The sequence below is a fragment of the Cucurbita pepo genome, chromosome 14 (genome assembly GCF_057944985.1).
Source record: "Cucurbita pepo subsp. pepo isolate OVF chromosome 14, ASM5794498v1, whole genome shotgun sequence".
Taxonomy (NCBI): domain Eukaryota; kingdom Viridiplantae; phylum Streptophyta; class Magnoliopsida; order Cucurbitales; family Cucurbitaceae; genus Cucurbita; species Cucurbita pepo.
The window spans coordinates 12,565,539-12,577,967 of record NC_141811.1 but is presented as its reverse complement, the minus strand read 5'-3'; the positions used below and the strand labels follow the sequence as shown (position 1 = coordinate 12,577,967).

General features: G+C 36.5%; 1 protein-coding gene across 1 annotated transcript in view; it reads left to right on the top strand.

Annotated features, from left to right (window-relative positions):
- The window catches only part of LOC111810048 (vacuolar protein sorting-associated protein 35A), an 11,995-nt gene extending 279 nt beyond the window's left edge, over window positions 1–11,716 (top strand). The window contains exons 2-21 of the mRNA XM_023696586.2: window positions 118–214; window positions 313–436; window positions 2,257–2,442; window positions 3,289–3,376; window positions 3,572–3,628; window positions 3,732–3,821; window positions 3,908–4,030; window positions 5,609–5,743; window positions 6,471–6,587; window positions 7,122–7,361; window positions 7,434–7,499; window positions 7,683–7,772; window positions 8,889–8,978; window positions 9,404–9,493; window positions 9,777–9,845; window positions 9,926–10,006; window positions 10,090–10,197; window positions 10,641–10,744; window positions 10,895–11,008; window positions 11,101–11,716. Coding sequence (XP_023552354.2) covers window positions 118–214; window positions 313–436; window positions 2,257–2,442; window positions 3,289–3,376; window positions 3,572–3,628; window positions 3,732–3,821; window positions 3,908–4,030; window positions 5,609–5,743; window positions 6,471–6,587; window positions 7,122–7,361; window positions 7,434–7,499; window positions 7,683–7,772; window positions 8,889–8,978; window positions 9,404–9,493; window positions 9,777–9,845; window positions 9,926–10,006; window positions 10,090–10,197; window positions 10,641–10,744; window positions 10,895–11,008; window positions 11,101–11,311 — 2,280 coding nt within the window. The 3' untranslated portion in view covers window positions 11,312–11,716. The remainder of the gene's footprint in view (window positions 1–117; window positions 215–312; window positions 437–2,256; window positions 2,443–3,288; window positions 3,377–3,571; window positions 3,629–3,731; window positions 3,822–3,907; window positions 4,031–5,608; window positions 5,744–6,470; window positions 6,588–7,121; window positions 7,362–7,433; window positions 7,500–7,682; window positions 7,773–8,888; window positions 8,979–9,403; window positions 9,494–9,776; window positions 9,846–9,925; window positions 10,007–10,089; window positions 10,198–10,640; window positions 10,745–10,894; window positions 11,009–11,100) is intronic.
- Window positions 11,717–12,429: the final 713 nt, after the last annotated feature.

Below are 12,429 nucleotides of genomic sequence, written 5' to 3'. Positions count from 1 at the left end.
GTTTCGTTCTTAAGGACTGTATAGATCAAGGCGGAATTCCTGGGAAAGCTTGAAATGGCTTGATTCAGAGATGGGGTTTTCCATTAGAACCCTAATTTCGGTTTGGTGATGCCCTAGGACTCCAACAATCTCAAAGATGCCCTGAAGTATTCTGCGCAGATGCTGTCTGAGCTACGGACTTCGAAGCTTTCCCCTCATAAATACTACGATTTATGTGAGCTTTTTCTCTCTGTCACTGAGTAACTGTGTTTTGGCCTTTGGAATTCAAGAAATCAATATAATTTGTGAGATTTTTATTTTTTACGTTTCCAGACATGCGAGCGTTTGACGAGTTGAGGAAGCTAGAAATTTTCTTTATGGAGGAGACGAAGCGGGGTTGCTCAATAATCGACTTGTACGAACTTGTGCAGCATGCTGGCAACATATTGCCCAGACTGTGAGTTATTTTTACCCTGAAACCTGATTTAGTGTTGCTTAGTTTGGATGCGAGTTTCTATAGAAATGACTTTTAGGTTTTTCTGGCATGGTTATTGATGGATGTTATTTGAAAAGAAAAGCCAAAATTATTTGCCTTAATGCCATTGAAGCCGAAATTGCTTGTTTATGTTTCTGCCTCAGAAGAGTTTCTGAAATTACTTCCATTGTCTATAAACAAAACTTTAGTTAAAAAAAAGAAGAAAGACCTAGAGGCCAGGGGGATGATACACCCCTGTCAAGGAGAGGGATTAAAAGAAAGATCCTCAATAAGTTGATTGCAGAAGTAGTGCAGTAAAGGACTTCCTGGAAAGCAGTCCAACTAGGTGGATACTGAGGTAGGGGTCTTCCCTTCGTCCTACTTAGGTCTTCCTTAGAGATCTCTCCTTTTGGGAAGATTCGCAAGAGGCTCACCTTTTGTTAGAAGAGTCTCTTTTCCAAAGGGGAGACTCACTCATATTCAATCGGTTGTTAATGGTTGGTGCTATTCTTTCCTCAGTTTGAAAGGTAAAGATTTCCAAGAAGGTGAAGTTCTTTGTATGGGCGATTTTGCATGAAAGAGTTAACACCTTAGGTTGAATTTCGGTTAGAGGGTCCTTGCTGGTTGGGATGCATTGTTGTATTCTCTGCAAGAGAGCGACAAAGGTCCTGGATCATATCCTATGGAGTTGTGATTTTGCTCATGCAATTAGTGCGATTTCTTTGAGGTGTTCGATTTTAGCTTTGTCAGCTCCCAGAGTTGTAGGGAGACAATTGAGGAGCTTATCCTCCATCTGCCCTTTTGTGATAAAGGGCGTTTTTTGTGGCAAGCTGGAGTATGTGCTATTTAGTGAGGGCTATGGGGCAAGAAAACAACAAAATCTTCAAAGGGGGTGAGAGTTCTTTAGCAATGTGTTGGTCGCTTGTTAGATTCTCTGATGCTTTCTAGACCTCTATTTTCAGGCTCTTCTGCAATTATACACTAGGACTTATTTCTCTTGACGGGAGCCATTCTTGTAGTTTGACTACTTTTTGTGGGCTTTTCCCTTTTGTATTTCCATATATTCTCTGATGCATTTATAGGTAGAATTTTGCAGATTTGAAGGAGAACCTTCCTATGTAGTCAAGAGTCCCAAGACACTGTACTCTGTTTGATTAATATTCTTATGCTCTAGCATAGAAGCAAATCTGACCAATTTTATGGCTTTCCATAAAAAGGTTTCTTCTGAGGTCAAAATCCCAAGTTTAGTGCCTTTTCTCAGCTCTCCAGAAATCTCATACTAGTTGTCTGTTTGTAATCGTGCTGGCATGGAATGAGGGAAAGTTTGGCAGAGAGGTCGGGAAGGAACTGGGCCAATTATCTTCTTAACATTGGATCGCTGCTCATTTTGAAGCCTGAAAGCTGCATGCACCCCACCGTTAGCTATGGAATTATTAATGAAATGCTTGTTCCAAATAAGTTATAAAAAAGTATAGTTTAATCTCAAAGAATTTCAATCCCCAAATGTACCAATGATATTTACTACTGATTGCCAATATAATTAACTGAACCTATGTTTAGTGATCAATGCTATGTATACTACACAAGCATGTTTTAGTTCATGGTTTGACTGTCTTGTTTCTCTCATTGACTGTTTTGGAGTTCTCAAGTGATCAGATTCAAAGGTCTCTATGAGACAGCCGAAGTTCACTTGAGTTATATTTATCATCAGTTTTTGGAAATGTATATTTTGGCTATTGAGCACTGCTGCTATTATATATGTTCTGTTTTTGAACCTTTTCTTGATTTATGGAACTCTCCAGGTACCTTCTTTGTACTGTGGGATCAGTGTATATCAAGTCCAAGGAGGCTCCTGCAAAAGATATTCTTAAAGATCTGGTCGAGATGTGCCGCGGCATTCAGCATCCCTTACGTGGGTTATTTTTAAGGAGTTATCTTTCTCAAGTCAGTAGGGATAAGCTACCTGATATTGGTTCAGAGTATGAAGGGTAAGGAATTCATGTATTCATTGGCTTAAGATGATCAATAAGCCACTGGGATTACTTAATTGGCAACATAATGAATGCGTACTTAGAAATCAAACTAAAAAAAAATGGACTACACAATCTGCTCTTTTGTGAGAAAGGGTTGTTTTTGTGTCAGGCTGTGTTGTGCTATTTTTTGGGGGCCTGTGGGGCGAGAGAAGCAATAGAAGCTTCAGTGGAGGGAGAGCTTCAATAATGATGTTTGGTCTTTTGTTAGATTCTCTATTTCTCTCTAGGTGTTGGTGTTGGTGTCTCGGCCTTTTTGTAATTACTCACCATGTCTTATTTTACTTGATTGGAGTCCCTTCTTGTAGTTAACTCCTTTTTTGTGGATGTTTTGTTTCTCTTCTTTTGTAAGGCTGCACATTCTTTCATTTTTATCACAATGAAATTTAAATATTTCATAAAAAGAAAAGGTCTACACCATAGGATCGAATATTGATGATGCTGGTGAAGGTCCCTCATCTCATAACTTAACGACCTTCAATTATTTTGGTTGAAAATGTAGATTCTTGAGATTGAAGCGGGTAATATTTTCCAAAAGAAGTAATGAATATATAAGAATATGCAAATACTTCAAACAGTTGAAGAGACTTGTTATCTATTTCTAATGATACATTGGTGTATATCAAAATATTCAACATTTTGCGCTTCATAATATGCATCACTAGCAGACAAACTTGTGTTTTTATTTTTGTCACAAAATGTGATTTATGATAGCGGCCTTTGCTTGATCCTTATTTTTGAACTAAAAAGCATTACAGGCATTTCCATTGAGTTAATCTGTGGATGTTTCCTTGATTCCCACAGAGATGCAGACACTGTGAACGATGCAGTTGAATTTGTACTCCAAAATTTCACAGAAATGAACAAACTTTGGGTACGAATGCAGCATCAGGTGGGTTCAGTCATCCGATATTGTCACCTACTCTCAGTTTGAACATGCATGGTACAGGGATGACTGCATGTCATGAGGGTACAAATAGTTCTTGAGTGCATGATTTATGATCATGCAGGTTATAATGCTTGTGAATCATACATACTCTTAGCTGACCCTGTGTTGAGGCTTGCTGTCGGGCTTTCTGGTCTGCAGGGACCTGCCCGGGACAAGGAGAAACGGGAGAAGGAAAGGAGCGAGCTACGTGATCTTGTAACATCAGAATTCTGAGACTGGTTACTTTCACTAAAATGGCATTGTGTACATTCTCCATGTACGCTCATACAATTTTTGCCCTCCCTCTTCTTGTCATTAGGTTGGAAAGAATCTGCATATTCTCAGTCAGGTGGAGGGTGTTGACCTTGATATGTACAAGGATATTGTACTTCCTAGAGTTTTAGAGCAGGTGTTAATTGTTCAATTTTCTTTGACTATTTTTCGAGTCCCTCACTTTTTCACTGTCATTCTAATGATCATTCCTACGTTTCACAGGTTGTTAATTGTAAAGATGAAATTGCTCAATTTTATTTGATGGAATGCATTATTCAAGTATTTCCTGATGAGTATCACTTACAAACCCTGGATATTTTGTTGGGTGCCTGCCCCCAACTTCAGGTGAGGGACAATACCATCACTTGTGTTACTGCTTAAAAATTCAATTTCTATGGTACTGCAAATGTTTTAAAGTTTTTTCTTCTAGACTTTTTATTTTGATTTCGTAGTTTGGTGGGCTATTTTACATGTATCATCTGGAGCTTATTTATTTAATTTTTTGTTTGCTTCTCAAAAGCTGATGTGAGACTGGATGCCTTTTCCGTTGGGTGTTGCCAGGGAAGGCTTGTTTTCATGTTTATCTCCTCTTGTTTTTGGTTTTTAACTCATCAATGTTGACAATTTTAATCTTACTCTCATCGTTGGGATGAAGGCACTTTAAGATCAAGTTTATTCTCTGTACTGGTGCATCTTCAACTTTGTGTTGGGCGTTAGTTGGGGCTATCCATCAATGTTGTATCATCATGAATGCTATATGCAAAACCGCTTGGTTAGGTTTATGGGACATGCTTTGATTATTAGTTTCTCGCGGAATCAGGACTGTTACACAATGATTGAGGAGGTGCGCTCCTGAGCTTGCCTTCTCTGGAGAAGAGAGTTTTTGTGGCACGCTAGTTTCTTTGCTATTTTGTGGAGAGTTTGGTTGTTGTTTTTTTTTTTTTTTTTTTTTTTTTTTTTTTTTTGATAAGAGACAATTTCACTTATGAGTGAAATTTACAAGAGGGATGTATAATCCATGGTGTTTACAAAAGACCTTCCCAATTTGCAATGAGGGAGGTATAACTATAGGAAGTAAAAATATTAGATAGTTTACACCAAGATATAGCTTGGTAAACAACATTATCGAAAAGTTTTGTGTAGGTCTATGTCGTTTCTGCAAATATTCTCTGATTTCTTTCTTTCCACTGATTCCAAAAGAAAGCCATGATGAGGTTTTTCCATAATAGAGTTTTTGCATTCTTGAAAGGGTGGTACGTTAAGGCCATATCCAAAAAATCCTTTACCTCCCTAGGAAATGTGGAGAGTTTGGTTGTAGAGAAACAATAAAATTTTGATAAGATTTTTGGGGAGGTGGAGAGGTTGTGTGATGAGGTTTAACTAGGCCTTTGTAATTATGATCTTAGTTTGAGTGCTTGGATTGCAGATCCTTATTGTAGCTTTTCTGCATCTCCCTTTCTGTCGAGCTTGTTTTTTTTTGCATGCCCTTGTATATTCTTTCATCTTCTCGACGAAAGGTTGGTTTCTTACCAAAAAAGCAAAAATCTTGGTTACTCTAATGCATACATGGAGACTTTCTTTGTAACACATCTAATTGTGAGGACGTTATTTGTAATGCATCTAATTTATAGGATGTTTTGAGCCTCTTGGAAGGCATCGACATCCATCAACAAGCAGGTAGTTGTGCTACTAAGAGCACATTGAGGCATACTAGGGCATACCACACATTTTTAGGCATTGTTTAGAGCTAAGATTAGATGGGCTTGTTCTTTCTCAGTTATATTGAAAAGAAGCAACTCATTCAGCATTTGGATTTTACAAGTGCTTTATATTATTCTTATAATAGAAAATGTAGTTTGTTTCACTTTATATTTTTGGAAGTTATTTAGCCTTATACGTCCCTTTCATGATTTTATTTCTCAGCCATCTGTTGATATCAAAACTGTGTTGTCCCAATTAATGGAAAGGCTTTCAAATTATGCTGCTTCAAGTGCAGAAGTGTTACCAGAATTCTTGCAAGTCGAAGCTTTCTCAAAACTGAGCAAAGCCATTGGGAAGGTAATTCTTTTCTTTTAGCCTTAGAGATTCGTAGTTAGAAATTAGATGAAATATACAAGTTCTTTAGTTGAGTATACAACTAATTTCTGGAGTTGGGTTTCTTTTGATTAACAAATTGTTACCTTTTTCAACCTTTTATTTCGGGAAACAAAACAAAAAAATGTTGAAAGCAACAATTTTTTAATCAAAATAAACCAAACTCCAGACATTAGTTGTATACTCAACTAAAGGATTTATTTATTTCATCAATGAAATGTCTAACACACACACACACACACACATTTTATATAAGAAACAAACTTTCCTTGAGAATTGATTCCCAAAATAGTTAAATTTTTTTTCATAAAGGTCTGCTCCTCCCTTCTTATGAGGATGGATTAAAGTTAGAAACCAAAGAAATCTCTTTTGCGGAATATATGTATTTTTTTCTTACCGGGGAAAAAAAAGGATATTGCTTCATGACATTGACATCTTTTAGGTTGGCGATTTAGTTGATATTTTACTTTATTTCTTCTATATGTGATATCCTCAGTTTCTTCTTTTGTTTTTTCTTTCCCCTTTCAAATAAATTTTATTGTCATCTCTATCATTTTACTTAGAGACCTGTTTTTTGGAGGTCGTAAAATAGTATCTTAAGTTTGTCTCTGAAAAATAGTCTATAGTTCATAATTTTCTTAAGATCACTTAATTAGTTAAATTTGATATATGTGCAATATTCACTTTGCAGGTGATAGAAGCACAGGCTGATATGCCTACAGTGGGAGTTGTAACCTTATACTCGGCACTTCTCACATTTACACTTCATGTTCATCCAGATCGTCTTGACTATGCAGATCTTGTTTTGGTAATATTTGATTTTTAAATGTTTCGATGTAAAGCCTGCTATTTTGTGAAAAGATAATCGAAATTGCCACCCACTTCAAAATTAATCACAACTATTCTATATCAATCATCTGAATGTAGCTAAGGCAATGGATTAAAAAATAAATTGCTTTTTTGAAGTTTTTAATCCATGTAATTCTAGAAACTAGGGATCTGTTTGGAAGTTGGTTTGAAATCTTTTAGAGGTAAAAAAAAAAAAAAAAGAAAAAAAAAAAAGAAAAAAAGAAACTAGTAAAAACATGCTGAAACAATTGTTCTCGACAAGTTGCTTTCTATTAATTTATTAAAGTTACAGACTTGTATGTTTACAAATACAGTCACCTATCCTCTCAACCTCATAAGCCTTTTGATCACACCTCTACAGAATGGCTGTTTGAAACTGTGCTGTAAAGTGAACGGCTAAACCCTGGATTTTCTGGCAATCAAATTTCCTAGCTGAACTTTCTTGCAGGATGACTTTCATAATAATAAGTTAGGGTTATCATCTGTTTTTCAGGGAGCATGTGTGAAGAAACTCTCTGGTAAAGGGAAAATTGAAGACAGCAAGGCAACAAAGCAGATTGTTGCCCTTTTGAGTGCGCCATTGGAAAAATATAATGACATTGTCACTACATTGAAGCTATCAAACTATTCACATGTCATGGAGTACCTTGATGGTGAAACGATCAAAGTGATGGCAACAGTTATTGTACAAAGCATAACGAAGAATAAAACTCAAATATCTACTGCCGAAAATGTACGCGCCCTTTTGTTGTTTTGTCCTTAATGTTAATTATGCTTTCTAGTTATATGGGTTACTTTTATGTAGGTTGAGGCATTATTTGAATTGATAAGAGGGCTTATCAAGGATTTAGATGGGTCTCCTCCTGATGAGGTTCTCTTTCTCTCTCTATCCTTTTCTGGAAACCCTTGTTTCTTATAATGGTTTATACCTTTATTTAGATAATCTTAAATCCTTTTCGCTATCGTTCTTTTCTTTTTCTTAAATTTAAGCCAAAATGTTTCATGGTTGGTTGTTTTATCTATTCCTTTTTCCTCCTCCACTTCAATTCTTTAGGTTGATGAAGATGATTTCAAGGAGGAGCAAAGTTCTGTTGCTCGTCTTATTCAGATGTTGTATAATGACGACCCAGATGAAATGTTTAAGGTACTGGGGTGCTATAGATTATTTATACAAGTTTTATCTCATGGATATGTGAATACATCTTCAATCTTATCTCTGGAAGGCATTTATAGAGCTTGATAAAAGGCAATGAACAGCTTTAGTTGAATACGGGATCAGTGTTCTATTATATTTTTTTTTTGAATGAGATATACTGCGTACTTGATTGGTATTGTCGAATCATTTGGGTAACATATGAATGAAGCTTATATGGTGGTACTGTGCTTCCTACAGAATGAATTTCCTATATTGAAACAATTCTCTTTGCATTGTCAGAATGCAATCCTAATCTTTATCAACTGATCGAGGCATTTGATTTATTTATTTGTTTGGTGGCCATCCTAGCAATATTTCAATTTGGGTCATCTTTTATTGACTTTTCATTTGTCGTCTACTCTTTGAAGTTCATGACACTATTGTTTGGTTATATTGACGTGGCTTGATCGTCATCATGCCATCACTGGTGGTGGTCGTCGTTCACTTTGTTACGTAGTTGCACTCCTTAGTTCCCCAGAAGTTTCAGTTATTACTTAGAATTATTGTTGCCTTGGGAAGAGGTTTGGTCTTGTATCTAATTCACCCTTGGGTACCATTCGTTGGACCATTAGTCACATTACTTTGTAGTGTAGATGGTAGATAGATGGGCAAGTTCATCTAGCTGTTGTTTTGAGGTCCATTCTTTTGCTGATGACTTGTTATCGTCAATGGTAGTAGTAGTGTGGCTTTGAGGACCACTTTGAGTTGGCTGTGGGTCCATATGGTATTATTTGGCATGTCATCTTCTCTCATTAGAAACTGTGAGGGTGGATTTGACTTGATATCGATCCATTTATAAAATTCTATCCTGAGCACCAAACTAAGGTTGATGTCTAACTTCTACGTTTAACATCTTGAGCCAACTTACACTATGGGGTTGGCTAACCAATTGGTAGCCGCCGTCCATAGCTTGATTTATTCATCCTTCGGGATGAAGAAAAGCTGAATAATTATTAGTAGCAGCATACTTTGTAAGATCATTTTAAGAGGGTGTTCTCTGGTTTCTTCTGGATGGGTGATGTTCACGAGGAAACCTAACCTGTACTGTACTCTAATTAATTGCAGATAATCTGTACTGTCAAGAAGCATATCCTGACTGGAGGAATAAAGCGTCTGCCATTTACCGTTCCTGCCCTTGTTTTTTCATCTCTCAAGGTTTGTCTCTCTTGATTTCTACTCTTTTGTCGATTCTTTTTTTATTCTTAAAATAACGTTTTATTGTTGCAACTTATAATTATGAGTTTATTGTTGTTTTAATAATATGAGATCAGTTACTGTGAGTATTAAAGCTTTTTCATAGTAGTTGGTGTCATAAACTTGTCCTTTTGAGCTACTGGAGTAAGTGGGTTTTTGTCCCGTCCAATATAGTGGAGGTTTTGAAGTGTTCGAGCATTGAAGACCTCATCCCTGACAATCACTAGGTGTGAAGATCGAGAAGAAAATCGCTGGAGTGAATCATAAAAAGATTATTTATTTATGGGTTAAGTAGGAATGATTATGACAGTGATGATTGCTATGGTCTCGTTAGGTGATATTATGTTTTGGAAATGTAGTAACTGTGAATTTCTTATTAATTGCAGTTGGTTAGGCAATTGCAAGGCCAGGAAGAAAATCCTTTTGGAGATGAGACAGCAACTAACCCAAAGAAAATTTTTCAGCTATTAACTCAGGTACTACCTAAATGGAGTGGGAGATTGTATTCCTTGTGTAAGCATGGTGTCCATCCTTCAAGATTGTTTTAACTGCAATATATAGTTGGTTGCAATTGCAAATGTGTCTGCATTGTCAAATCGTGATTAACTTGTAGGTTCTTTTCTCTAAATATGTTTGTTCCTCTAGCTTGCTTTTCTGTGGCCCTAATATGTTACCGATGGATTATGCATGTTTCAAAGAACTTGTTAATCTTGTTCATATTGAATTGATTATTTGTAATGTTCCAATGTGTTGCCTCAGACCATTGAGATCCTTTCAAGTGTTCCAGCCCCAGAATTGGCGTTTCGGTTGTATCTACAATGTGCTGAGGTATGCCAAGAAATTTGGTTTGTAATTTGGAATATTATGATATGTAGCTGTAATTTTTAATGCGTATTGTAATTGATCAGGCTGCAAATGATTGTGATTTAGAACCTGTTGCTTACGAATTTTTTACCCAAGCATACATTCTTTATGAAGAAGAAATTTCAGTAAGTTGGATACTTTGTGCTCGTGTTAATTGTTTCTTCTATCACTAAGGTTTGTCGCTTATGATGTCATGCAACTTTTACAGGATTCAAAAGCTCAAGTTACTGCATTACATTTAATAATAGGCACTCTTCAGAAGATGCACGTTTTTGGCGTTGAAAACAGGGATACTTTAACCCACAAAGCCACTGGGGTACTTTCTACAAAGTCCTGGCATTATATTGTTTGTATTCGACTATGGAATATGAATATGAATATGAATCTGCATCTAAATCTAATAGTACTATTACTTTTTAGTTTGGATACAAAAAATGCAGGACATGTCAGACATTTATTGGAATGTCAAGGATTAGAGAAGTAAATTAGAAAAAGAAAAAAGATAGAATGTTGCATTGTTTTGCAAGTGCGTTTTTTGTGCTTATGATTGCAGCAACCTCTTCTTAAGTCTCTACATTGCAAACCTTTGAAATGAAAATGCTTGTATGTCCATATGCTTACACATACTCAATTTTGACTCTTTATTTTCACGTCCTTTTCATGTTTATACTATATCTGTCTGCGAGATGGCATGTGAACGGCTTCATAAATATGAATATTTTTTGGCGAAGACCCTAACAAAACTACCTTATGGTGCAGTACTCCGCAAAGCTTTTAAAAAAGTCTGATCAATGCCGAGCTGTTTATGCTTGCTCGCATCTCTTCTGGCTTGATGATCATGATAATATGAAGGATGGTGAGAGGTGAGTTACGAACTTACAGCAAGTTTTTGTTAATGGTTTTATGCGTGATTGTTGGTTGTGGATTTTATGGCTAGGCACTTCCTATAATGAACTTCCAAAATATTGAACTTTTTTCCTCCTTTAATTACTTTTTTCCTCTTAATGAACCAGGGTGATGCTTTGCCTAAAGCGTGCATTAAGAATAGCAAATGCTGCTCAGCAAATGTCGAATGCAACAAGGGGTAGCACCGGGCCAGTGTCGCTTTTCATTGAGATACTGAACAAGTAATTTCTGTATTCTGAGATTGTTCTGAGCCTTATAAAAGTGTATGATTTTCTCCTGGTAGATGGATCATTTTTGTTTCGTTTGCTTGTAGATACTTGTATTTTTTCGAGAAGGGCAACCCGCAGATCACGGTAGCTACCATCCAGGGCCTAATTGAATTGATCACAACTGAAATGCAAAGCGACACTACTAGTCCAGATTCGTCGGCAGATGCATTCTTTGCCAGCACTCTCCGGTACATTGAGTTCCAAAAGCAGAAAGGTGGTGCAGTGGGTGAGAAATATGAGCCCATAAAAGTGTAGTTACTTAAATTGGATGCATAGTTGATTGTTGCCGAGATCGACGGTATTACGACCAGTTTCTCACCATATATATAGGTTGAGGGTTAATTCAGTCTTTTTTTTTTTAATCTGAAGGAACCAGTTAGCTGGATTCTGCTCGTTCGGTTTCCAGTTAGCGTCTTGCTTCTTTGTTACACTAAATGTCCCAAGATTCTAGTTAAAGAGTAAAAGCTTCCCTGTTCTGTAGGATGAGACAAAAGTAAAAAATGACTTTCATCACTTCTCTATTCTGTAATGTGAGACTGATATACACTTGGCGTGCTCGTCTGACCCGTCGAGGCATTTGTGCATATTTTTGAACTAAGCTTCAGTTTCCGACTTCGGTCGAATAGTAACAATAAATTCCAGACTGGTCTACGTTTTGGAGATCTTGCATTCCTGAAATTATAATGTCTTTTGACACCATTATTGATGATGGTTTCCCTAGAACTTGCCTTACCATTTGCTGTTGACTAGTCTTTCATGAGCTATGCCCTCCATATTTGTCTTTAAATAGAGTTTTTCATTGGTCTTTGATTAGCTTTAGGTTTATATAATGAATCTAATTGAACCAACTTATACCATCACAAAAATCTAATTAGTTTAGCTTATAGAACATCAAATAGGCACCATACAATTTATTTTAAACTTATGCTGTGAGATCCCACGGTTGGAGAGAGGAACAGTACTTGCTGACTCTAAAGGGGAGGGGGTGGTGGATTGTGAGATCCTACATCGAGGAAGCCAAAAGGAATCTAAAGGGGAGGGGGTGGTGGATTGTGAGATCCTATCGAGGAAGCCAAAAGGAAAAACCCAAATAGGACAATATATGCTAGAAGTTCGAAAGGAAAAGTCTAGACAATATCTGCTAGCGGTAGATTTGGGTGTTACATATGTTACCGCCCATCTAAAATTTTTCTAATGTATTTGTATGGTCTATATCTCACTATTTTCACAAGTTTACACTTCACTCTATCTTATTCACTTTTTGAACCTTCAGTTTTGACATCTTGATCAAATATATATGCCCTTGATATAATCTAATCTAATCTTATTTGCTGCTGTTTGTAACCAAAAAAATGTATGATTTAACCAAATTT